The following is a 26,844-nucleotide window of genomic DNA, read 5'->3' as shown; positions in this document are numbered from 1 at the left end:
CGGTGTCACACGGCACGGCGCGGCAGTGATTGGTTGCGCGGCGGAGGGGGGGCGGGGCCAGCGCTGGCCGCCGCCTGTCAGTGAGCGCGGCGCCGCTGAGGAGGCCTGAGGGGCCGTGCTGGGACTCTGGGCCGCGGCGGTAGGTGCGGCCGCCCTTGGGGCGCCGAGCGGGGCTGGGGCTGGGACTGGGACCAGAACCCGGACCGGGACCCGGACCTGGGGAGAGAGTGGGATCTCCGGGGGGCAGCGGCGGAAGCGCTCTGGGCGGGACCCGCGGAGCGCATCTGTCCGGTAGGGCCTGACTGGAGCTCGCTGCCGGCCGGCGCCGGCGCTTCCGCGGCCGCCTGCGGGGGCAGGGTGTGAGGGACCCTTCCCTCGCCGCCCGGCCCCGCGGTAGGGCAGCCCGGCCGCTGCCGCCACGGGGCAGGCCCTGGCCGCCCGGGAGGCCGGGGGAGCGGTGCCCGCTGGCTAACGGGCCCCGGTGGGGCCGCGCCGCAGCCCCGTGGCTGGGTCCCGCCGGCCCCCTCAGCCGCGTCCAACTCAGCGCCCGGGTGTCGCCGACTGGGCTCCCCGCCTGTCCCGGAGCACCCACCGAGGGAGGCGGCGAGGGGCCGCCTTGCCGTGCCTATTGGGTGTTGCTAGGTGCTGCCTCCCCCAGCGATGCAGGCCCGGGGAGGGGGCAGGCCTGACATCAGCTAATCAAAATATTCAACTGAATAAGATCTGAAGTTCAGTTAAACAGCTGGGCCGCTTGCCCCTCACATCTCGCCATCGCGCTTCTCTTTGACACTGCTTTTTTTTTTTTTTTTTCTGGCAAAAGGTTAAAGTGCTTCTTTGCTGATTAATAAGTTGCTGCTGTGGCTGTGGTTGATTTCAGATGCTTCCTGTCTGCTTTAATTGGTTGCATTAGAAACATGTGTTCGATGCTTTGCACATGTAAGAAGCAGCAGTCTGAAACTAGCATCCATAAACAACATCTAAATTTCTTTTCAACTGGCTTCCTGAACTCTTTTATGAGTAATAACTCACACCTTCTCTGCTGTGACATTAGCGATAAGAATAATCGAATCGGGCTTTGAAATATCTGTCTGTAGTGTCCTGCTTTATTGCATTTTAACTAAGTTGAAATCTGTTAGTGGCACAGCCTCTAGATTCCTTTGGAATGAGTCATTTGCTATTAACTATTAAATTTTAACTGTTATAAGAGAGTGACTCTTTACATAGCATGCTGAGAGGAAGGAGTGTAACAAACAAATGTATAACAACTCAAAAACCTAAGGGTCTGGTCTAACATCACTGGAGTTAATGAACTTTGCCACTGTCTGTCCTGAATCTCATTTCAGTGTTAAATGTGAGAAGGTAGAGCTGAGCTTTTAGCGTAACAGTGATGCAGTGCCTAATTATTACTCTGGCTGCTAAGAGGATGGAGGCAAACGTGACCATGCTGTCACTTTGTCTTTCCTTTTGTGACTTTTGAAGCTTGCTGGCAAGTGTCAGTCAAACCTGCTGCTGGAGACAGAGGGACAGAGGTCTAGAAGACAGAAAGATATCTAAGTTCCAAGAAGAGCAGCTGGCTTGGAGTAAAAGAGACCTGAGTTAGGGAACGGTCTAGAGATGCTGGGGAAGAGAGATCAAGGGGATGCATGGGGGGGACCAGAAGGAGGCCTATGAGGCTTAGTCTGTGGGAAACTGATCGTGGTTTAGTGACATCAGGGCCCCGGGGCCCTGAAGAATGTGGACTCTCACCTTGTTTAACTCTTTTGCAGTTAATACGGGAATTTGTGTCATGGGAGTTATCTCAGGCTGGACAGTTAGAAACTACTCCAGTCTGTTCATATTTCTACTTTATAGTATAAAATCATCATAAGCGAATTCACAGGATCAATCGTAAATTAAGTTGCATTTAAATGTTTCTATCTATATGAAACTTAACTAGACTTTTGGGTTTGCCTAGCATTTCAGCCATTTCAGCCTTACTGCTTCCTTGTGAACTTACATGGCATTTTATAAATGTTGTCGAAAACTTGAAGCTGTAAAGCAATGTATAGCAATAACTGGTGAAAACTCGGTCCTGCCTGCTTGGGCAGAACTGATTTTAATGTGTGTTTGTGGTTACTGTTGGAAGTTGTCCATTTAGGTGCTTTATTATATCATCTTGTTATAATTTAGGAAATAGTTTCACTCCACAGGTGGGTCTTAAAAACCAGGATGATGTTAAGCAGTGTCTTGAAAGCTTGTGTGAGAACAGCTAAGCCATGCTGGAATGCAAAACCTTGTCAGGCTGAAGTTTGTTCTGATGCTTTCTGTTATGCTTGTTTACAAAGCAGTTGGGAAAAATTAGCCACTTCTTTGAATGAATGGGGCTGTGGTCATGTTTATAAACTCTGGGCAAATGTTGTTATTCATATCTTTGTTCAACAACATGAAAAGAATTGTTAAAGGGCGAGTTGTACTCAAGGTTGTACTTGAGGAAATGAAGACAGGAGTGTTTAGATACTTTTAGAAATTCTGCTGATGGTTAAAGCCAGTCAAATGTTTTCCTACAGACTTTGTAACCAAAGTATTGCAATATACTAATGTCTGGCAGCTAAAAAGACAGTTGAAGCTCATTATCCTGATGTTTACAGTAAGCAATACAAAGGGCTGAAACAGGGTTTTGAAGTATTTACTATCAAACCACTTCAAAGAATATGTTTACGTACTTATTATCATTTGTAACATAACTTACTCCTGAACATAAGGCTGATAGTGAAATCCTTCAAACAGGCAGTTCCGTGGTGGTTTAGGTAGAAGTTTTTGCTTTACCTGGGGATCTTAAGGTAAACCTGCGTGCAGCAGTACTTGACAATATATGAGTGACTGGGAGGATCCAGACAAGATTTCAAACAAGACAAATGGATAACACTGGTTAAAGAAGAGAAGATGAAGGCTGTGAGCATCCTGGAATAGCAACTGGTGGTCTGACTCACCAGTATTTTAATCAGTCAGGCATTCTATTTATTTTTACATTGGAACTCTCAGATATGCATGGGAAGCCTTTTTTTTTTCTTTTTTTTTTTCTTCTTTTTAACTTTCCTCTTGCACATACTAACTTAAAATGGCATTAAGTGTGTTTTAAGGTGGGGGTGTGTGTGGAGTGCTACAACTTTTTTTTTAAAGTCCCTTCTGACACAAACTGAAACTTCTCCTTGCTGACAGCACTGAGCTTGTTTAAATAACCACCCCAGGCCCCTGCTACAATAATATGCCTTAAACCAACACGACCAAAAACGGAATAGTCTTAATTTCAGTTCCATCTGAAACGTGGGCTGGCAAGGAAGCCCCATCAATAGCATCCAAGCAGAGAAAGACAATGGCAAGGAGGCAGGGACAAAGGGAAACGGTGCCTGGGGTTTGAAGGGGTTTTACATGTATATCAACTCCTTCAGCCCCAAACCAGGTCTTTAGTGTGATTTATTTCTTTTTTAACAAGTGTCATCTTTTTTTTCTTTGGTGAAACTTGGTTTTTGACAAGGTTTGATGTCTTTGTATGATGATTTTGTAGCTAATACACTGGATAGGTTCTTTTGGCTGCAGACTTGCTGCTTTCTTGAGTACTTACTGACAGTTCTTAGGACTGGAAGGTCCCCAGAAAGGTGTATGCTCTTCTTCCTAGTTGACATTCCCTGCTCTAGTGATGCATAAATTCCTGGCTCTTCCCAGTTGTTGCTTTGTTGTAGTGGTCAGCAAAGCAACATTTCTAAAATGCTAGTTGTGTTGTTTTAATAAACCAGTAGCAGCTGCAAAAGAGAAGGCTAACCTAAGTTAGTGCATTGTTCATAAAACTCTTCTCAATAAGGAAGTGGGAAACCTCACTGAGACAACATGATTTTTTTTTCTTTTTTTTTTTCCTCCCTTCTAACTAAATGTCAATGTGAAACTGCTGCTGAACATTCGCAGTCAGACTAGGAGAAGAGATCTGCATACTTTGAAGCTGACTTATGAAGTCTAATGTATGCTTTAAAGCTCTCTCCCAAGCCATTTTGAACCAAATCTATGGGCTAATCCACAAAATGTTAACTGAAGATCTCCAAAAAGCCATTGGCAGGGGAGATTTGACCCAGACAGACCAAGCAGGATCCTGTATAATGTTGTGCTGCCTGTGTTTTAGTGCTAGAGAGGTATTTGCTTTACTTTTTTTCTTCCAGCTATGAGTCTTGCTTTCTATATACATAGTAACTTAATGAAACATACAGATGTTCTTTTAAGGTCCCTGCTACATGTAGCTTCCAGTTGAGATGGAAGAGCTGAAGTTGGTGAAAAGGGACATGTTTAGAGAAGGGCGAGGGGAGGAGGTTTTAATGGAGTAGAAAGCACTTGATTATCTCTTATATTAATAGTGTTTGAGTGTCTCCTTAATTCTGACTCCCTACAAGTCTCAGATGACCTTATCCAGTATATTAGTTTCTCACAGGAGCGCAGACATCATTTGAGGGAGGAGTTGCCTCTGCCACCAGACCGGTGCCTCCACAGCACAACTGATACTGTGTTTGGCTTTCATTCTGTAAAAACGCACTTTCTTTTTTACAGCAGTGAAAACTAACATTAGTTAACTAGAGGTGAGTGTAAAACCTTAGTGAAGGTAAGAAGCAAGTAGTCTTCAGCACTGCTAGCAAAAGCCCATTGTGGGCTAGGAGTGTAGTATTCACTTTTATCTACTGCATCATGACCTGACTTCCTCTTTCTTCCTTGAAAATAATGAGCCCATATACACATCGACAGAAGGAAGAAAGTCAGGGATATTGAAATAAGAATTACAGTTAAATCTGAGTGACCTGGATGAGGGAGAGCAGGTTTTGAAAACCAGAGAAGCAGTTCAGGGTATGAAACAACTACCCGCCAGCTCAATAACTTGAAGCTCCTCATGTTGCACGTACATCAGTTACGTCTGTACAGGAAGCTGTGCTCATCCTGGAGTGGTGGCAAGTAAATAGGCAGTGAAACCACAGCTCCAGCATGTCTCATGTGGATAAATCCTGTTCTTAGTGGTCTTGCCGTGGGACCTCAGGTACCCATTTACTGGTCCCAAGGCTGCCTTTTGTCTAGAGCTTCTCTGAGAAGGGCTGTGTACAGGGCCTGGGCCTGAGAGGTGGAGGGAGTGTCTACGTCCAAGTTAATGGGACTTACGAATGCTTTGCACCTCTCTGGATTGCCACCCCCTCCAAGTGCACAGCAATCGGTGTAGTCTGTTCAGTTCTGAATATTGTAACTTCAAGAGAAGTTATGCTTCAAAAATTATTTTTAAATTGTGATTGGTTTTTTTTTTAATGGCAACTTCTGCCAACTATGCCTTGTGCGTACTGTAAAAATAGTTGGATTTTTTGATTCTTACAAGGACCTGAAAATTGTGCAGCAACAGTTAAACTGGGCTGGGCTTGCAGCTTCTGAGCCTACACAGCCTTGTAGACTTGAGTCACACATTAAACTGTCTGAGCACAGGCAGCTGCTGTGTTAGAGGACCTTGCTTACAATAGCTACGTCTTATTATTTTTTTTTTTTAGTCCGTGAGTGAGGTATGTGCTTTGTTGACTTTAATCTCAGTAATGTTTCCTTGTTATTCTTTTCCATTTCAGAGGGCGACAAGGACTTGCGATTTTACTTCTCCCCTCCCTCTATTGTCTTTTAACTAAGCTGAGGAGTGACTTGTAGAATTATGTATTTTTTGGCGATGGGAATGGTTTTGCGCTGCAGACCTTGAAGGTCCTTGAAGGTGAGGGGAGGGCAAGGAGAGACAGAGTTAATGCAAGTCAGGAGAGAGTGAGTCTAAAAATAGCTCTGAACTTGTCAGTTTGGTCACTGGTGGCTTGGGTTAGTCATCTGGCAGGCTCTCTTTCTGCTGCTCCAAGGGATTATTTTACAGCACTGAGATTTGACATAATTTCTGTTGAGGAGAGGGAGTGGGACGGGTGTAATGAGTGGGATACTGTCATCACCACTTCTTTTGCACAGCAGCTGTTCTCTGCTTAGCCGCTGAATGTGGTCATTGTTGACTTTCCTTGTACACCTGCCAGGTTGTTAGGTGACTCATCACACCAAGGTTCGTGCAGTTGGCTCCCAAACAGCTCCCTTTCCCTTTCCTTGGTGGTCCTTTAGGCACAGAGCACCCACTAGTTTTGTCATTTTCCTGATTGATCTCTGTGGTGCCAGGAGTCAGTTAGAGTAAATGTCCTGTTTGCCCCAGGCAACTGTTCAAGGTGGAGAGGAAAAAAAGGAAAGAAAAAAGGAAAAGAAAACCCCTGGTGCAGATTTAAACTGATGAGCCTCAAAGATGTGCTCCTGTAATCATTCTAAGATCTTGTTTTTGTTGGCCTCCTTTCAAATGCCCCTCCTCCTTGTCTTATCCTGGGTTCATGGTACTTCACACCTCTATGTGTTTGCTAAGGTTTCTGAATTTTCACGGGTTATTTACCAACCAAAATGTTCATTTTAAGATTTTGCATTTGAGCTGTGAGAGGACTGGCATGAGGCAGTGACCTCTACAGTTAAGAGTCAATAGAGCATATTCTGGTTTAAAAGAAGACAACTGTTTTAACTTTTTCAGAATCCAAGGTGAGGGGATCAGGAGCTAAACCAAAGCCATGTTTCCTGTGGGCTCGTGTTCAGTGTGGTTGTAGGGAACTTCTAACTCTCCACGTTCCTGATTTTCACCCCACAATATACCCCTGCCCTGTCCCACAACGCCTTACTTCCATGCTTCTTTATACTTCTCCCTTTCCACTCCTGGCTCCCTTCCACCTCCCTCTGCTCTGCCAATTGGCCAAGATTTGGCGTATGCTGGGACTTGTTTGGAGCTACATTTACGCTAACCGGTCAGCTAGCAGCCCGTGCTGATTGACTCGCCAGCTGCTGCCAACCAGAGGGGATTGTTTCTTCCAGCACCATCGCTGTCCTCTGTCCAGCACCAACTTGCATTAGTCCAATACATCGTAAGACCTCTACTTTTGTCAGGCTTGACCAAGGATTTCAAAAATTATTGGCAATTAAGGGGAAGGAAGGGGAGCAAAGGAGGAGTATGGGCAATCTGTTTGTCTAGCCTTGTTTCATTGGAAGGAAAAATGAGAAATGGATTTAAGGGTGACTTGAGTAAAAGGAAGAAAGCAATTAGCAGGATTTTATGACCATTTCATGTGGTGCGAGAGCACCATGTAATTTTTCTTAGGTGTACTTTAGGAGAAAATCTTACATGTCTTCTCTTTTATTTCTCTTTTTGTGAATATTCTTTCTGTTTAGTGATACAAGAGTTCTCTCTTCTATATGGTTTCACTGTTTGCATTTAAGCTAAGGGAACAGACCAAGAAATAAATTTCCCTTTGAAACCTGTGTGGTCTCATATTTTTAGTACTGAGAATAACATCGATTATTCAGATGCTCAGTGATACAAGTCAGGGATGGAGAGGTGGCAGCAGTCTTGGGTTCTTTTTCAGCTCCATGCTGAGAGGTTGGGTAGGACTTTGATTTTAATTATTTAGTAATCTGATACCTTCAGCAGCCTCCTGTTTCTCATGAACTTGAAGCTGCTTCTGCCTGTGAACAATTTTGACAAGTGTTTTGCTTTGGTTTTTTGTCCTTAGTGACTTCCTGAACCTGTGAAATGGCAGTGATGGGAATTACATGCCAGGGATCTCCTGATCCAGCCGTCAAGCACAAGAAGGAGCTCACAGCTACCAAGGGGCTGAACGAGTCAGTGAGTGAAAAGCAGAGCAGTGTTTGCAAAGTAGAAGATTCGAAGAAGGTCATCTTTCACAGCCAGTGGAAAATCCTGAATGATGTAATCACCAAAGGAACAGCAAAAGAAGAAACAGAAGGAGGCTGTGCATCAATTTCTATTATTGCCCAAGCAGAATGTAAGTAGCCAGGCAGGCTGTTCTTCATTGAGAAAAAGGAATGTGTAATGCAGTATGAGATTTCACCCACTTTGCACTCCTGGAGAGCTGAGACAAAATCTATTTGTAATCCCAAGTGGGGTGGAGTTGGTGACACATCCCAGTCTCTATTTAGGAAGCTCATGAAATCTCTTAATAATGTGGCAGCATCCACTGAATAAAGCATAAATAACAGAACAGCATGAGGCCATTGCACCTAGCTTTGACTATAAATATGTGCCCTGCTGGATCATCTGTTCTTGGCTGACTTCTGAAAGGCTTTTTAAAAGAGGGAGGAAAACGGAAAACAGAAGAAAAACAAATTAAAACTGTCAGGTGGGAAAGAGCTGGGGGGTCAGGAGATCGCAGTGCTGGGAAGCTGTTTAATGCTGGGGGAGCAAGAACATAGTGCTGGTGATGTGGCACGAGTGTGTGGTGATTTGTCTGGATCCCCGATTTAGCAGGTTGGTAGAGTTGTTTCTTGGTCCAGTTGTTACTAGGAGAGACTTTGCCTAGTACTGAAGACATGTGATGATCCTGTTTTCTTTCACACAGGTGAAAACAGTCAGGAGTTCAGCCCCACTTTATCAGAGAGATCCTTTATTGCTCATAGTAAGCGTTACAGGTGAGAGATCTCTTAACATCTGCTGACTTGATCCAGATCACCCTGGCTCTGTGTGCTTGCAGTATTTTTTCCAAAACCACTCCTGCTTGAATTAGCTTTTCTGTCTCAGGCTCGGGAAGAGTGTGTCTTTGCCCAAACATTTTCCTCAAAACCTTTTTGTTAGGAGAAAATACACGTTGAAGTACAAACCACTTGAAACACCTTGCAATTGTCTTATTGCGATGCCTTCTGATTTGCTGGCCCTTGTAGTTTTCTGCTTCTATTTCTGGCTGGTCAAATTTGTTTGGAAATGACTGAGTGATTTTTATATATATATATTTAGTTTCATGGGCTTGAAGTAGAAGGATCCAAGGGAAAATTTGCATTATTTTTTTTTTTTTTAAACTAAATTGTCCTGGTGCTTTTGAAACCAAGTTATACCATCCTCCTTGAAAAGTTGTGGGAAACTTAGGTTGTTGCTAGAAGTAGTCCTGAGAAAAAGGAACTGTTTCATTTCCAGGGAGGATAAACAAAAAGGGATGAGAGAAGAACCTTTGTCTGATGACAGCATCAGCAACAGAAATAGAGTTGTGAAGAGAAGCTGAAAGTGGTAGAGGGGGAGTAACAGGACTTGCTTTTCTGAAGTCATTTGAGAACGAGCCACTTTTTCTTCATGAAGAATATGTGCCCTGTTGGGGCACATACTGGAGCGTTATTAAGCACTGGAGCTTTACCAGGCAGCTCCAGCACATTGTGAAGTGGGCCGCTGGGATCTAGAATTAGGTACTGCCTGTTTTCCGGCAGCTTTCAGACACTGAATCTGGCCTTGTGAGGTATATGGTTTGACATTGCCCACGGACTTTACGATGTCCCATGAAGGAACTGAAGAAATGCTGAGGGAACCATTTCTTGACAGGTTTATGTGGAAGGCACACCAGCGATATGTTCAGGTTCGAGGCAATGTGGTAATGCCATCACCTAGAACTCTGCTTATTTTATCTCTTAGCACTCTGTGTTGCACTGGAACAGCAGGAGAAGACGGAGAGAGCAATGCTGGCTGTGAACTGCATCACTGTTCAGTAAAGGCAGACAAATATAACTATTCTGAATGAATTAGGATTTCTTCATTTGAAGATCAAATATCCTGTTTTCTCTTAGAACTTGATTAAAAAAAAAATCTTAACTACTGTGGTTGGTATTGAATAACTGCAGATAAATGTTCCTCTTGAGAGCTGCGCCTGTTTGTGCAGACCCCCAGCTGGTGTGCTGGCCAGTGCTGTTTTGCATATGTATGCATTTCTAGAAATCATATTGTACTACTGATCTTTACATGCCAGAATATTTTTGCTTTTTGAAGCTATTTTATTTGCATGCACATAGTCATCCCTTTTCTTTGGTGCAAAGCCTATTTTTCTTTCAAGTAGAGCAGACACTTATATTACAAACACTTTTATTAATTTTAGAAATAGAATGCATTTATACATAATCTCTGTGCATTTGCTATAAATCATAGACACAGGCTGTTTCAAAGCAACTTGGAGACATTTAGTGCTTTTACCTCTACTTTGCCATCCAGTCTTGCTATTCTTTGTAGAATTTGCAAATAGTGGGAGACTTAATGCTTTGCTTCCCCGCCACATCACCCATATTTATTTCTTACAATGCCAGGTGTACTACTGTGCATTGAGGTTACAAATGCTACATATTAGAAGGCAGGAATTTATGTTATAATTCTCGATTCTTTAAATCTCAGAAGGCAGAATTTCTGATTCTCATTCTTGTTCTGTGGTTCATAATTGTTAACTGGAGGTGTGCTTTCACTGTCAGATCTAAGAGACTTCATGCATTTTGGTTTCCAATAGCCGGTCAGACAGTCTCGATCAAATCCCTAACAATGTGGCCCATGCAACGGAGGGAAAGATGGCACCTACCTGTTGGAGAGGGAGGCATCGTGGCAAGACAAAAAAGAAACGTCACAAGAAAAGATCCAAGCTGAAAGTACAAACAGTGGCTGCTGGCAGGCGCGGTCCCAGAACTCCAGAGCAAGAGAGCTGCACCCCAATTCCTGTCCAGGTGAGAATCCTTAAAGACTTCCTTTTGTACTGTGGGGACCCCTGCAAACTCCTAACAATTCTTGGTTGAATTTCATATGGCTATATTGAGGATCCTGCTCAGCTGTTTTGTTTTGGTTTATTTTCTAGGAGGATGAATCACACCAAAATACTCTTTACAGAAACCGTTTCTGGGTTTCGGAATTTAACAAGGACTTGGTCTATGATCCACTGCCATTTGAGAAACCTGAGAAAGTTCTGTCCACAGGCAAACTCCATTCACCAGGGAGCAAATACAAAGCAGAACTGCACAAGTTGATAAGCCCTATTCAGTGCCTTAATCATGTTTGGAAACGGCACTATCAGAGGGACAGTGTTCCACAGCCTGAAACTCTCCATCCTTTTCCCTACAACATAATACCCCCTCATTTCCCACATCTGGACAGTCCTCTCCCTGCCATGAAACGTAACGCTCTGGAGACGTACTTGCATGGTGATCTCAACTATCAAGACAGTGAGCATCGCTTATCTGGCCTAAACTTAGAATATAGTTTCCCCAAATGCATCAACCAGTCTGTGAAAACCAGTTCAGACAAGATTTCTGTGGAAGAATACTTGGTAGACGCCTTGAAGGGGAGCGTGAGTCTTGGTGAACCACAAAATTTAGCCAGCCTAGCCAAGACGTGGAGAGGAGGTGGTTTGGACCTGAAGGAACAATTTCATGAAGCCAATGAAAATGAAGGCGTGCTACTTAACGAGGTGATCTTCTGACCCTGCACACTAGTCTTGTGGAAGGCAGTTTCTCCTGGGCTTCAGAAGAGAGAGAATCTGCATCCATGTGCTAGTTTCTGTAACCAGACTGCATTTTCTGGATGGTTCTTGATACAATTGAAGACTGCCAGTTAAAGATGCGGTTTTGTTTTTTGAAGGATATAAAGCCCTGGTCTTAGATTGGTGGCTCTAATTTGTTCGCTTATTTACAGAATATGCATGCTTGTCTAGGAGAAGTGTTTCTTTGCTTAGCCAGTCTTCAAACACCTTCTCTGTTTGTCTGTGAAAGAACCCAGTCCATTCAGGTCAACAGGCTGCAATATTTTATTGGCTATAGATGACCTGAACGGTGACACAGACAGAAACCAGGGACGTGCAGATCGTGAACGTGCAAAAAGCATGTCTGCTTCCTTCCAGCAACTTACCTGTTGTCCCTTGCCAAACACAGGGCTTGGGCATAGCTAATGCGTGGAAATCTTAGAGGCATGATTCATTTCTTCTGAATTCAGTTCTTTCTTGCCACCATAAACTCCTCTTAGAGTCCTCTTTCTCTGGAATCATTGTGACCCTGTCAGTGTTGTCGGTGGAGTTCAGGGTGTCACCTGCCTAAGTATGTTTACAGAGACCTAAGGCACAATCTCAGTCTACTAACTATAAAAAAGGTTTAGCTCACACAGAGATGTCTACATTTAGTCACACGGATCTTATTTTGTTTGTAGCATTTCGCTTCGTATTTAATGTCCTGCCCATGGAGGGAATAGTTTGGAGCTTCAAAGCTATCCAAATACTGGTGGCCTTCCTTTACAACAATTGGATGCACTCATTTAGATCAGAGTCCACAGAAATCAAGTAGGTCCTCCTGTATCATTTCATCTCAAGCCCATAACAGAAGTAATTCTGTACAGGGATTTTTAGAGGGGCAGCAGTACCTATCGTTGTGCTTTTTCTGAAAATGTTCGTCTCTGTCTGTGGAGCTCAGCAGTTAAGTGTTACTTTCCTTGCTTCATCTTGTTTTCTGATTTTAACTTCCAGAAACTAAAGCCAGTGGATTATGAGTACCGAGAAGAGGTTCATTGGACCAAGTGTCATGGTTCTTTGGGCATTGGCTCTTTTGGAGAAGTATACAAAATAGAGGATAAACAGACAGGATTTCAGTGTGCTGCCAAAAAGGTAACTATGCGTGAGAAAGGGGGGGGGGGGGGGTTTCCTGACACAAGAAGGCCTATGGAGAAAAAGTCTTCTTGCAGCTGCTGTGGACTGTAGGTACCTTATTGTACAGCCACAGTGAAATGCTGCTGTGGTTACGTCCAAGGAAAAACTTCAAGGTGACGGCATGGAGAGAAGGAGCAGACAGAGAACCTGTATGTGTGCAGGGGGTCAAGCTTAGCAGCCAGAAATAGGTTCATTTGGCCTTCAAAGCGTGCTGCAAGGGATCCTGGGTTTTGTGCTGAGACAGGCTAAGCAAGAGAGTAGAGATTTCAGAAAGATTTTAAGGTGTGCTTAGTGAGTGTGGGAGAGAGACGGCTGTGTGAGTTGTCTGCTTATCTAACTGTTGTCATCTTAAAACATATCTAGTGTAAATGGTGACATGGCAGGTGTTTCTCTGTTGAAAAAGGAGTAAAGTGAAAAATAAGGCAGTCGGTAGGCACTTAGAACAGAGGTTTCATCTGTTCAGCGAATGTCATATACAATACTGGCACATTGTAATGAGGTGGTTTTGTTACAGATGCAGCAAAGGATGTGTATTTTTCCAGAAGCTGGCGTAATAATCTATTGTACACTGAGATACGCCATTCTCATACGATGTGTGAAGCATGTGGAATATAACTTGATTCAGGGTGCTGATTTGTGGCAGGCATGGGGGGGCCTCAGAGGTAAAGGCAGAGTGATAATGCAAGTAGATGATGAGAATGTAAACTATTTTGTTTGAACTTGAATAGTTTCATCACCTCTGTGAGCTGATGTTTCTCACATTACTCTGATAGAAAACTTCAACAAGTGAGTGGGAAGCGTTTTGTCTTGAGTACAAAAATAATACATGCAAAAAGAATTGGAACTTGCATTTGTCAATTGAAAATGTTGACTTTTCTTGTTTACATTGTTTTCACTTTGATGTATTGCCCATGGAAAGATGTAAATGCAAGATTAAGCCAGCTTGTCTGTATTTTTAACCATTTCATTTGTCAGGTACATAGAAGCAAACATATTTAAAGCATTACAAAAATGACTTCCTATTCTGCAACCTCACATTTTAGATGTGGAATTTTGTGGCAACATGACCAGCTTGTTTTCTGACAGTATGTAACTACTTAAATTTATCATCCATGTTGCAGATACACAGTCTTAGGAGAAATAGCTTTTACTAGTGGGCTATGTTTTCAGGAAGCAGTGGTTGTACTGAAAAGAAAATGGGAGAGTAGGAGAAGCTGAAGTCTTTCAGAATGTCAGTTTATTTTTTTTCCTTATTACTGGAGGATTTCAAAGGATACTTCTATATCAGAAATAAATCTTCTCAGACTAAACTCTTGAACCAGTGAGGTCTAACATGCAAGTTGAATATTTTGCTATGACGTATTGTGTTTTACATCAGTGACTGTCTTCAGTTACTGCTGTCTGCCTGTGTTAGAAGGGGACTACCTGACCTTCTTTCACCATACTTGGTGTTGTAAGCACCTGCTCTCCAAATTCTTGAGATTAAAGAAAACTGGTGATAGCTGGATTGCTAACAGTGAAGAAACATGATACATCCTTTTCCCACCAGAATCTTAATGACTCATGTTTTCCTTCTGGTCTTTAGCAAATTCTTGTTTTATTTAGTTTGGCCAAACTTTCTTTAACCGTTTTCCTGTGCAGGCAGAGTGCCACCTAAAAAGGTGATAGTGTAGATCATTGCTTGTGGTCCTATTTCATCTTTCCTCCTGTTTTGGGGAAGTTTTATTTTTGCGAAGTACTGCATCATCCTTAATTTTTTTCCTTTTTAATGAAAGCAGAATGTTTAAATTGTCAGCATTACCTTTTTTAACTGAGACAGAAATGACCTTCCTCCTGAAGACTACCAGTACTCAGCTATAAGCCAGAGATACTGCAACTTGACATCTTTTTTTGACAAATCTTCACTTTACTCAGACACTGAGAATTTAGGGACTCATCATCCTTGTTAAGAATCATTCTGAGTGTTCCCCTTATTGTTGTACCCACTGATTTCTGTTAATGAAGGTCATCCTTGTGCCTCTGCTGTTAAATGGTCCAGGACACTCTGACCTAATCATCAGAGAGGGACAATTCTGTCAGGATTTGTCACCAGATCTGTTCAGTGCTGCTTCTTTGTTTTGCTAGGTACAAGTTGAACACTTCCGTGCAGAAGAGTTAACAACATGTGCTGCAGTAACGAGTCCTAAAGTTGTCCCCTTGTACGGAGCTGTGAAGGAAGGACCTTGGGTGACCATCTTCATGAAGCTGATGGAGGGTGAGAATGGAACAACCACAATGGAAGCACCATTGTAACTGTTGAATGCAGTGGACATTGATCTCCTCTTCCTCCTGCCCCTATTTTAAATCTGTTAATTCTTTGCTGTATCCAGAGTGTTCCTAGTGTTAATTCCTGAGTGGGTTGGGATAGGTATGTGTCAACCCTGCTGGTGTGTGGCAATGGCCTTTCTTGGAAGGGAGTGTGTGTGGATAATTTCCAGTCCTGCCTCACTCCAGTTCAAGATGTGTATCTCTTGAACAGCAGCTGCAAATTCCCACTAGAACACATTTTCTGTTTTTTGCTTTCATGTTTTATTTGCATGGCACCATGGAAAGCACATTGTACTGGAAAAGGGAATACTGTATAAGCAAACCTAGATGCTTCTGTTGCCTGATGCTCTTTTTCTAGCCAGGACCATGGAAAACACAGTCTGTGAAGAAACAGCCTGGTGATCAGTAGCACCTAGAAATGCCTGATATGATCACAGAGTAGCTTTTGATGCAAAGCAACACTGTCAAACTCACACTAAGCAAAAGGCTTCATGACAGAGGCCAGTTTCTGTGGGAGTAAGAACTTGGGAATAAACAAAAGGAACAGACCCATGTGTGGAAGATCAAGGCTGTCATACCTGGCAGTTCTCATTTCTTCACCGGAAACAACGAGGAACGCTGATGATGCTGGGAAGAATTTAAAGATAAACTAACACGGACCCTCTGGATTCCTTTCTAGGCGGCTCACTAGGTCAGCTAATTAAACAGAGCGGCTGCCTGCCAGAGGACAGAGCCCTCAGTTATTTGGGCCAGGCACTGGAGGGCTTGGAGTATCTTCATGCTCAAAACATTCTCCATGGAGATGTAAAAGGTAGGACAGTACTTAAGGTACCTGTTCTTCCCTTTTTCTTAGAAGCAGCAAACTGGAGATTAAGTTACTGAGTAGCAAAAGGTTTTTTACTAGATTTTCAGCTCTGCATTTGAGATTAGAGCTTAACTTGGTTCTGAGCAGCTGGGCGTATCATACTTGGTCACCTCTTCCTTTCTGTCATCTGGTGGGTCTCACAGGCTGTTTGCCCAGACTGACCCCTCACTGGGGTAGGAGAATTTCCGGGATAGATAATTGGTAGCTTATAAGTAGAGATAATTATAGTTGTCTTCTTGCTTAAGTCCTGCTCCATAGGAGTAATAGACCTTGGTTTGGGCTTAAAAAACCTGCAGCTCTGTGGGCTTTTGACAATTCTCCCATCTCAGTGACCATAATACAAAGGAGACTGATTAATTAAAATTTTATCATTGCCAGCGGAAAATGTGCTCTTGTCTGATGATGGAAGCAGGGCTCTTCTGTGTGACTTTGGTCACTCTGCTCACCTTCATCCAGATGGCCTGGGAAAGTCCTTGGTCACAGGTAAGGATTTTCTGCTGCAATTCTAAAGAATTACCCTACTGACTCATTCTTTCTTTTTGAAAATTTACATATGGCTAATTTGCAAACAACTGTATTTTCCAGACTTAACATTGCTCATAGTGTCACATTTATTGATCCTACTGTGATGTATCCCACTGACAGCTAAAACGAACTTGAGGTTGAAAGGTGGTCCTTATCTCCCAGTCAAGGAGGCTGTTCTATTTTTTGTGAGATTATGTCACAGCGTGCTACATTCAGTGTTTTGTCCCTGCAAGGAGCAACATTGAAACTTAGAAGTCTGTCTTTGACTTGTTATGTGACCTCACTAACAGCTGGGAAAGAATCCTGACCTCCACTAAAGCAAAATTCCTCACTGACTTTTGGGCACTTAAACTTTACAGGGCTTCTTAATGCAGCTGTTGCAAGAGAAGGATATCATAGAATCACAGAGGGGTTTGGGATGGAAGGGACCTTAGAGACCATCTCATTCCAGCTCCCTGCCATTGGCAGGGACACCTTCCACTGGACCAGGTTGTTCCCAAGCCACATCCAACCTGGCCTGGGACACTCCCAGGGATGGGGCATCCACAGCTGCTCTGGCCAACCTGTGCCAGCACCTCAGCACCGTCACAATGAAGAATTTCTTCCTAATACCTAATCTAAATCTGCCCTCTTTCAATGTAAAGCCGTTCCCCCTTGTCCTGTTACAACATGCCTTTATAAAAAGCCCTTCTCCAGCTTCTTGTTGGCCCCTTTAGGCACTGGAAGGCTGCTATAATGCCTCCTTGGACCCTTCTTTTCTCCAGGCTGAAAATCTCCTAACTCTCTCAGCCTGTCTTCACACAAGAGGTGCTCCAGCCCTCTGATCATCTTCATGGCCTCCTCTGGACTTGCTCCAGCAGGTCCATGTCCTTCTTATGTTGTCCCCAGAGCTGGACACAGTGCTCATGTTTTCTAATGCCAAGCTCACCAGTAGAGCGTGATGTTTTGCCTTTCAGATGTGGTTGGAAGGGGAGTTTAATACCTGATCCATATATAAGAGATGGGACTGATACAGAGATGTAGGCTTTGAACAGCTTGTAAGAGCACATAATGCTGTTTTTTGGGTTAAGGTGACTTGTTTCTCACTTCAACTGAAACTGAAAAGACAAGGAGGCTGCCTTAGGCTTCCCAGCAGTTGCATTGGAACAGTTTTGTAGTTTACATGCAATGAGTTTTCATTTGAATGGTTTTAGGGAACTATGTACCTGGCACGGAGACTCATATGGCTCCAGAGGTGGTGATGGGAAAGCGTTGTGACTCCAAAGTGGATGTCTGGAGCAGTTGCTGTATGATGCTGCATATGCTTAATGGGTGCCACCCTTGGACCCAGTATTACAATCACCCACTCTGTCTGAAGGTAAGCGACCCAACATATCTCCAGTGAAAGGTACTTAGCCTGCAAAATCTCATTATACCTAGCTAGAGAGCAGTCATTTCAGGAAGGCTGGCTGAGAGCCAACTGGGCATCTAAGCCAACTGGACATCTAAGATGATGCCAACCTTGCTTTGAAAGCTGATCATTTCTTACGCCTCTTAGGCTGCTGTGTACTACACATGCTAGGGCTTTTCCTTTCGTATCCTGCTCATGACTTGGGTGTAACTTTGTAGCTATTCATCTGTAATAAAATTACCACTCAGGTGTCTCATTTAATGCTGTAATTTCAGTTAGAAATGGTCTCAGGGTGGGAAGAACCTTTCTGAAATCAAATTAAGCTTCTCTGGTCTAAACTCTTTCATTTCCTGTTTGTTACACAGATAGCTAAAGAGCCACCTCCTCTGAGGGAAATTCCACCTTCCTGCAACCCTCTGACTGCTGAGATTATTAAGATGGGTCTGGAGAAAGAGCCTGTTCAGAGAGCATCTGCATCTGAACTGAAAACTAAGACTAGTGTCGCACTTGAAGAAGGTAGAAATGTCCTTTGTCTAAAGCTTCCTACCTGCACTGGTAAAGTGGCCGATGGCTAATTACATCATAGTGGTCTTATGGGCACTATCAGTATGTTTTACTGTTCAGTATATTGTTTGCACAGGCTTCATCACTGATGTATATTTTTGGGTTGATAGCTTTTACCCGCAGCCGGGTGTTTCTCACACAACTACATTAAAATTTCCTGTGTGCTGTCACACAGTCTTTCTTCCTTCTCTGCTTGAAGTAGACAATGTTTTGCTTTATGTGGGTTTATGAAGATGTGTGCTGTGGCTGGCCTCATGTTCAGCTGAAATATCAACTGCATCTATTGAGCTGGAGCCTGATATGCACGAAACTGAAAGCAGAGGTTTATTGCATCCTGAACTGTAACTCATACTGGTGGTCCAGTCTTGCCCTTGAGACTATGCGTAATTTATTTCAACTTAATCCTGCTGAAAGGTTCTGTAATGCAACAAGAATTTGTAGAGGTGATCTGGTTTTGTCTTTTGAAGAAGCTGGGCATTTTACAGCAAGATAAGAGTTCAGAAACTGATTATGAAGGCAAGCTTTTACCTTTTTTTTTCCTCTTCTTTATTTAATAATGTTTGTATGCTTTTTGTTTTTGCAGTGGGAGGTGTGACAAGCCCCTGGAAAGGCGAATACAGAGAGCCTAGGCATTTATCTTTGAACAAAGAAAACAATCCACAGACATCCCTGTCCCCCACAGTCAGCCCAGTTTCTGAGACTGTTTCTGACCCAAAATTGGCAGTCAAAGTTTCTTGTGCAAGCGCAGTCCTACCACTGCCACCTCTAGAGCAAACCGAGGAGGTCGAGGGAACCCCTTGGAATGTGTGCAAGGAATTATCAGAGACCTGGGATCCTCCACCTCTCTCCTCGACTCCTCTCCTTTTGAAGAGCTGCAGCCATGTGGAGAAAGCAACAACCATCTCAGAACAAGAGCTTCAGCAGCTGGAAATAGGTAAGCGATGGGCTATGTAGGGAATTCAAATTTCTTTGCTTGAGAGCATGATAAAAATACAGCTGCTCTCCTTTGGCCTCTTGACAGTTATTTCTGGTTTTTGAGCTTGGATGACATTTTGCTCATAGTTCCTGTTTCGTTACACACATTGCTCGGCCTTCTTTTAAATTACCAAAACTACTAGCTCCTAACCAATTAAATATGCTACAGGGGTAGTGATCAGTATTTCCTCCCGCTGTCTGAACAGTGGATGGAACTTCTGTGAGAGGTGCAGGAACCTCTCAGAAAACAGCTAGTTTCAGACTTGTGCTTACGTACACCGTATAAACAGTGTCTGCAATTACAACTTCATCTGAAATTTTAGGTCTTCAAGTATAATTCTTGTCATAACAGGATAAGCCTGTTGGATGGCAGATGTCAAACAAAGCAATATAGCTAGGATCAGTCTGAAACTCTTTGTCCTGGGCATTGGAAAACCTGTAGCCACCAGCCAATGAATTTGATTACCAGCAGCAATCCAGAATTTGAAAACCAGCAGTAACTTTGGTGTGAAAGTCAGTGGAGCAGTAATAGTCCAGTTCCATTGCCGCATTATAACTCAACCTTTCACTGTTTTTACCCCGTATTTTCTAGTCTTAGTAAATGAATTGAAAACTTCAGACTAGGAAAAAAGTGTCTTGAAATCCGGCTGTTGTCGTGGAACTGAGGAGTAGCATTTTAGGGGTTGCTGAGAGTCAGGTTTCTTCTCAAATGGCTTTGGATCTTCAGCAGCCTTCTAAGGGCTGGATATCATCAGTGCAAGTTACTGCAAGAGTTGAGTACATAAGTTTGACTTTTCCCAGGGTATAATGTGGATGGATCTAGAATGAAGAATGATAGGTGACATAATAGGCCAGAACTGGGAAATTCTGGGTACTAGCCCTGTCTCTGGCATTTTCTATGTCATTGCACAATTCATCTGTCCTTTTTGGCTCAGTTTCCCTATTCTCACAGTGGTGCCCATAGCCTCTGTGTAGCAAAGGAATTGTCGTGTTTTGTGGACACCAGTATCGATGTTCATTAGATAATGCTGAAGAAGCTTTGGGTATTAATTGCAGTAACTGCAATTAGAGCAGGGAGGCATTAAAGGAAACGTTGGAAATGTCTTCCTTCTCTTTCCTTTTGCTTGCAGAACTGTTTTTGAACAGCCTTTCACAGCCTTACTCGCTGGAAGAGCAAGAACAAATGCTTTCATGTCTCAGCATCGACAGCCCATTTGTGTCAGATGCTAGTGAGAAGGTGAGTGTAAATGGACGCTAGCCGTGTTGTGGGTGGGTGGCGTAGCAGGGTAAACACCTCGGGGAAAGCAGCAGCTGTGACCAGTGGACCTCTAGAGAGTTTCTCACAGTTGTTGATACTTTCAAGAGTCCGAAATTGTGTAGCCTGCCATCTACAGGAGTAATTTCTGACTGTGATCATCATTGCTTCCTACTTCTGTTCCTCCTCTCAGCCTTTTAATGCTTTGTAAGGAGGACTGAGCAGAGTTCTGTACAGTAGTTCAGCTGTTGACACAGCATAGTGTGCAGCATAGGATGTGACTGTGCTTTTTTTTTTTTTTCTTTTTAACCCAATACCTAACCCTAACATTTAATTTTACTTTTGACGGGTACTCGCCACTATGCTGATGTTGTCAGTTTGACCTTCTGTGACTCTAAGATAACACAGACTTTTCCAAGCAGTACAGCAATGGAGGGTCCGTAGTTGTTTATGTACAGTTAACTATTTTTCCTGTATGCTACTTGTGACTTACTGACATTAGAATTTTATCTGATGCTTTATTCTCCAGTCACTCAGTATGATAAAACCTCCCTTTCTCATCTGACTCTTCAGCTGATTATTGATTTCATTATTGAGAATATCTTACGATGTCTGCAAATGGTTGCATTGCTATTCATCCCCTTTTCTAGATGTCACGTGAATGCTGAGTAACTCAATGCCCAGCCTTAGGTCCCTGTGTATTTCTACTTTTTTATTTCCTGATGTTGTTTTAATGTTTGTCTCATGCAAGCTCATTTTCTTTAGGAGCCTTTGAAAAACTGGTGCTTACTTTTGCAGAACTCCATGAAGGCTTCTCATAGCTTGAGGGACACTATGAGCTCTGGAATTCATTCCTGGAACAGCCAGGCAGATGGACAGAGCTTCAGTTGGAACAATCTGCTGAACCGCAATCGGCACACAGACACTCCTAGCTATTTCAACGGTGAGCCTGAAATTCTGAAGTTTGGGTAAATGGTCAGGTATAATTTTCTCAGTATGTAGAGGGACTGCGATTTGAAGTCTTTGAGCTCTTCTTACCCTTTAGTTGCTGTGTTAGCACAGACCCTCCTAAAAGCACACAGTTGTCAAGAGGCTAAGTCTGCCCCAGCCGTAGATGGGTGGAAGACACTCAGGTCTACACTGTTTAGTAAAAGCCAGAGAAGTTCCTGAAGGCACAGAGTCTCGTTCAGCTTTGTATGCCTTGCCTCGTGCAACTGCCATGTGCAGGAATATATGCTTTATAACCATAAATGTCTACAAAGTATTTTTGAGGGCTTGTTGTGCAGATCAATACATCTCTTCAGCTGTTTTCTTGCTAAATCCAGCTCTGCTTTGTGAGTCATTGTTGTCTTCAGCAAGCCTCCCTGCTCCATGAAAGCCTTACCTAAATTAAATGCTTAATGACAAAAAACCAGTTCTTCTGATGTATGTACCTTGCTAGTCAGTTGTTCTGTGGTGGACTGTGAAGCCATTATGCCTGCAGCAGAAGTTAATGACTTCTTTTGTGCATTTCAGGAGTGAAAATCCAGATCCAGTTGCTAAGTGGAGAAAATTTACACATCAGGGATTTTCATAGGACAAAGGTGGGAGACATTGCCACTGGGATAAGCAGCCAGGTGAGACACAAAGCTGGGAGTTAAGTACAGCATTTTGTCTGAGAAGCAATTTCTTCCATAACGCAGCCTCATAATGCCTTAAAACCAGTGACCCAGAAATCCATTCAAGGACCCTAATGACATTTAGTAACGTAACTTCAGTGTCACTGTTGTAAGCGTGACACCAGAAGGTGTTTTCTGTATCATAATCCATTGCTAATTGTCATAGGGACCATAGGGACCTCACGATTAGAAGGTACCTGTGCTGCAGCATAAAAATTCTTCTGCTCGATAATAAATTCTTTCCCCTCTCCCTAAAGAGGAGTCGCTGTATGACTTGTTCATCAAGAGCAGTAATATCAGCTATGGGAAGCAGGCTGTATTTGGCTGTGATGCTTCTAGATTGTTAGGTTGGAGGAGATACTGGCAGACTCCAGGGAACCTCACTGCGGGCCTCTTTGGCAGCCCCTGAAAGAAACTCCTGAGTGGTTGTGGGACTGTGACTCATCTGAGTGTAAAATGTGGTGATCATCTCTAAACAAAGAGGTTGCAGAAGTCCAGAAAATGTTTTAGTGGTGTTGATTCTCTTTGGTATACTTAGTTCTTTTGGACATCACAAGCAAAATATCGCTAGCCTGCAGAGATTCGCAGTCCCCAAACAGAGGCAGCACAGGAACCGCCAGCAATGGTCAAAAATTTGGGTGAGGCGATTCAGCAGCAGGGTGCGTGCTACCCAGTCCAGTTTCTGAGATACTTTCTTACAAGGGAAGGGTAGGATGTTACTGCTAAGCTCAAGCCTCTCTCCAGGAGCTTTTACGGGGCTGGGAAGCTATTTGCTGGGTTTGCTAGAGGGATATTCTGCCCTGAAAGAGACTTGAAGTGCCACTCAGATCTGTTTGTCCTGCTTCACAGATACCAGTTCCTGCTTTCAGTCTGGTTACTAAAGAAGGCCAGTCAGTTCACTACGACATGGAGGTCCCCGACTCTGGTATTGAGCTGCAATGCACCCTTGCCCCTGACTGCAGCGTCAGCTGGACATGGCGAGTCAAACATGGTCAGCTGGAGAACAGACCATGAAGCTGTTTCTATTTTGGAGGTTTTTACCTTGTTGAAAGAAGGAATTGCAAAAGCTTCCAACCACCCCTGCCATGGAGCACCAAGTGCAGTTACTGGTGTTTTGTGCTGAAGTAGGATAGCAGTTCACCAGCTCGCTGCTCTTGGGCCTCATTTCTGTTACCTGTTCTGATCCAGTTCCAAGACATGTCCTGAGCTTAGATCTTCTCCAGAGCAGTGGGAATTACTTGTTTTGGGTGTGAGTGTTAGGTTGAGCTTGAGAATGGTGGGTGGAAATTCCTGCTTTTCAGAGGAATGCGATTGTGCTTTTCAGGAGAATAGGGGGATTGGATGAGAACTCGTGTTGCTCAGCCTCTGAGGTGAAGCCAGTCGTTGGTGGGCTTGCCCAAAGGAGAAGGCTGGGCATCTTCTGTGCAGCTATGGTTGGTTGTGCTGAGGGGAGCTGGCTAACTTCCTTCTAGCTGAAGGAAAAACTTAACGTTTCTGTAGGCTTGGTAGCATCATCTCTACCTCAAGCCTTTTGCATGGGGAAAATCTACAGCAGTAACTAGCTGGGTTCTTGGTTTCACCTCCCACCCTTCCCCGCAGACGCTTCCTTCTTGAATCACAAAATAACTTTGTTCCCAGAAAGAGCTTTGCTTGCAGCTCTCACCTTCAGGTCTCCTCCCCGACTTTGGAGCTGGTGCTCTCTCTCTGGTGTTGCTGCCACCTCTGGCAGGTAGGGCAGGAGGAGGGTATGGTATTCCTTGGTGGGCAGGGTGAAGGGCTTGTATTCCTCCGTCCTCTTTCCACGGCTGACTTGGGGCTTCACAAGAACTGTCCTGCCCAGGCAGCTCCATCTGGAGGGGGGAGGGGCGGTGGTTCAGTCAGCTCAGACAAGGTGTGAGTTTTGCTGCAGCATTTATATAAGTCTTCCCTTCCCAGCTATCTACGTGGCTGGCTGCTCGGCCCCTCCACTGGAGATCGGTGCCCCGGTTCTGCATGGCGTGTTATCTCAGCTGCTTTCACTAGCACTTTGGGACTGGCACGGGGCGTTGTACCGCTCCCCTTACTGCAAAACGTGTTAACAGAGTGGGATGGGCAGCTGGGCCCAGAGTGCCTTAAACTTTGAACTTTTTTTTTTACTGATTTGTGAATAGTTTGGAGTATACTAAAACTGCATGGGTCAAATTCGGATGGGCAGGTATTGCTAGCCCTTCTATAACCTGGAGCAGCACCAGAGGGAGGCATAAGCTATGACTGTAGTTGTTCAGGACTGCTCAAAGTCCTTGCACACCTGGAAGTCACGGTCACTTGATGGTGTCCTGTGGCTCTTGCAGAGTGCTGAGTGCCATGGCCTCTGAGGAGGGGCTATCTACATCCAGGCAGAATAAAGAAACAGTTCCCAAAAAGCAGGGTAGGCCCTGCCACATCCATGCTGGTTCTGGGGGACGCAACGGGGCAGGAATTTTGGCAGTTTTCTTAAGCGAAGGTCACTTAGAAAATAGCTGGGAAAAGTTAAACTCTGGGCCTTCCTTTTTGAGGACTGGTGCTCCTTAAGCACCTGATACCCTTTGGTCTCCCAGAACATCAGCTGGTATTGATACGCTAGGCAGCGACATCCCTAATCAGAAAAGTAAAGTTGTGATGTAATAAAAAAGTGGAACCCTTGAAGAAATATTGAACCTGTCACCACTATGGGTATAGTTTTTATAGCACTTTTTGTTCTAAAGCACTTAATATGTTGTCCAAAATAGGCACCTAATTATATCTGAAATGCCACATTAAGAGTCTTTTTAGTAAACAATTAACAGATTACGCACATGTTTTCCAGGAAGGAGTGGGGAGAGTGGGTAGGTTGGCTCTATTTCTTTTTTCAGATGCCATAAACTACTTAAGAATTGTAAGCTCAGGAGCAGAAGGCATCAAAAATGCCTCTCCAGGCTTCTCAGGAGCTCCCAAGCACATGTTGAGTACACCGACCAAACTTCCCACGCCTGGCACCCTTCCTAGGCTTCCTCTGAGGTGGGGAGGAGAAAAACCTGTTGGTTGTTTCTAAGAAGAGTCTGCTGGTGATGCGTCAATATGACACATCGCTGTTGGTGGTGTGTCAATACGAAAGCATGGTCTGTTCCCTTCCCAAAGGCTGCGTCTCGTGGTTTTCACTGTTGTCTGCTAAATGCTTCAATGTATAGGTGTACAGTTTGGTACATTGATGTTAGACTTGCGTTCTGCTGAGCAGCGGGGCAAGGACGCAGCAGCCCTCTGTCTGCAGGACTTCTGAGCTTTACACTTCATCTATAGCATTAACGTTAATCTCAGGCCACCTACACAAACCTTGCGAACCCAGAATGTCTTTGTTGGGTAGACGGAAATGTCCATGTTCTCCTGTACTCTCACACCAGCATTAGCCAGTATCTCCATCCTCTTTGTTTTGTCCAGAACCTTCAGTCCTATTTTGCTGCCACCTCAAGTGAGAAAGTGAGACTGCAGATTTTCACCTAACAAATCTTTTATAGGACAGCCGGCCAGACATGCGGGCTGTGGTGTCAGCAGTCCCTGCCGAATAGGAAAGACACTTCAGCTAATACCACAAACCACTGGTGTTTTTCTTACTGTCCTGAAATAATGTGGTTCTCCTCTCAGGAGTATCTCCAGGGTTTTCGTGTTTTTGCTACCTACCTGCTTGAGGTCTCCTTGACTCTCTTCTGCTGCCAGGATGGTTTCCTCTCAATTCGGCTGGTCGTTCTTGCTGTGACAGGCATAGAAAGTCCAGCTTCCAGATCAAGGCGGGCTATGCAATGCTGACAGAAGGGAAAGTCAGGAAAGCTTTTCGTTATCCACGTTAAAATTTGGCTGAAACTGTGTATAACAACATAACTGGTCTTCAGGACAGAACCCCAGTTCAGGATAGGGAGGACAAATAGCAGTAGGAGTGATAAACGCAGATGGCTCTTGTTGTGTAGCTCCTTCCGAATGTCTGGAGAAATCACTGTTGGCAAAGCAATATGAAGCTCGTAATCTCTTTGGGATGGGCACTGTGATGGAATGACTATAGCTTGTATTGAACGAATGACACTTTATAAAACTGTGATTTCTTGAAATTAACATTTTTGACCTGCATTTTCACAGGGAAAAAAATAAAGCTGGAAAAAAAAAGATTCTTCGTTCTCATTGCTAGTGGTATGATATGTTGTCCCAGAGAACAAGATGATGGTGCTGAATAAGATGTTTTTCAAGAAGGGGAGCCTGGTATGATTAAACTGTGCTGTACATCACCCTTGGTTTGGGGGGATGCAGAGAGAAGTCATTTCTGGGTGTGAAGAGGCAGCAACAGCTGATGCAGTGGTAAATAACTGATGCATCTAAGCACAGGCTTTGCTAAATATACTGGCATCTCTCTCTGTTTCCAAATAGATATCCCTTTTCCTTCTCCTGTCCCATTGCAGGTGGGGGGATCCTGTGGAGAAGGCCCTGGGAGTGCTGGTAGGCCAGCAGTGTGCCCTCATGGCCAAGGGGCCAGTGGGACCCTGGAGGGTACGAGGAGGAGCGTGGCCAGCAGGGTGGGGGAGGGGATCCTCCCCCTCTGCTCTGCCCTGGTGAGGCCATGTCTGCAGTGCTGTGTCCGGTGCTGGGCTGCCCAGTTCAGGAGAGACTGGGAACTACCTCAGAGGGGCCAGCGGAGGCTGCGGAGATGAGATGAGGAGGAGGCTGGAGCATCTGCCTTGTGAGGAAGGGCTGAGACAGCTGGGGTTGTTCAGCCTGGAGAAGAGGAG

The 26,844-nt window shown here is 44.2% G+C and overlaps 1 protein-coding gene across 2 annotated transcripts; it reads left to right on the top strand.

Moving 5' to 3' along the window:
- Positions 1 to 49: 49 nt before the first annotated feature.
- On the top strand, positions 50 to 26,245 carry MAP3K14 (mitogen-activated protein kinase kinase kinase 14). Of its 2 annotated transcripts, none has more exons than XM_055697512.1 (16): positions 50 to 139; positions 7,611 to 7,883; positions 8,457 to 8,526; positions 10,368 to 10,578; positions 10,707 to 11,315; positions 12,360 to 12,497; positions 14,664 to 14,793; positions 15,526 to 15,657; positions 16,090 to 16,194; positions 17,430 to 17,593; positions 17,992 to 18,142; positions 18,774 to 19,124; positions 20,296 to 20,402; positions 21,219 to 21,363; positions 21,936 to 22,036; positions 22,928 to 26,245. In XM_055697512.1, exons 2-16 carry the CDS (start codon positions 7,631 to 7,633, stop codon positions 23,090 to 23,092), a joined length of 2,832 nt encoding a protein of 943 aa, XP_055553487.1. In that variant the 5' UTR covers positions 50 to 139; positions 7,611 to 7,630; the 3' UTR covers positions 23,093 to 26,245. The 2 variants fall into 2 exon arrangements, with proteins under 2 accessions (XP_055553487.1, XP_055553488.1); XM_055697513.1 differs by lacking the exon at positions 50 to 139 and adding an exon at positions 271 to 291.
- The last annotated feature ends 599 nt before the right edge of the window (positions 26,246 to 26,844 follow it).

The sequence above is a fragment of the Falco cherrug genome, chromosome 20, assembly GCF_023634085.1.
Source record: "Falco cherrug isolate bFalChe1 chromosome 20, bFalChe1.pri, whole genome shotgun sequence".
Classification (NCBI taxonomy): Eukaryota; Metazoa; Chordata; class Aves; order Falconiformes; family Falconidae; genus Falco; species Falco cherrug.
Note: the sequence above shows the minus strand (reverse complement) of the source record. Positions and strands in the feature narration are given on the sequence as shown.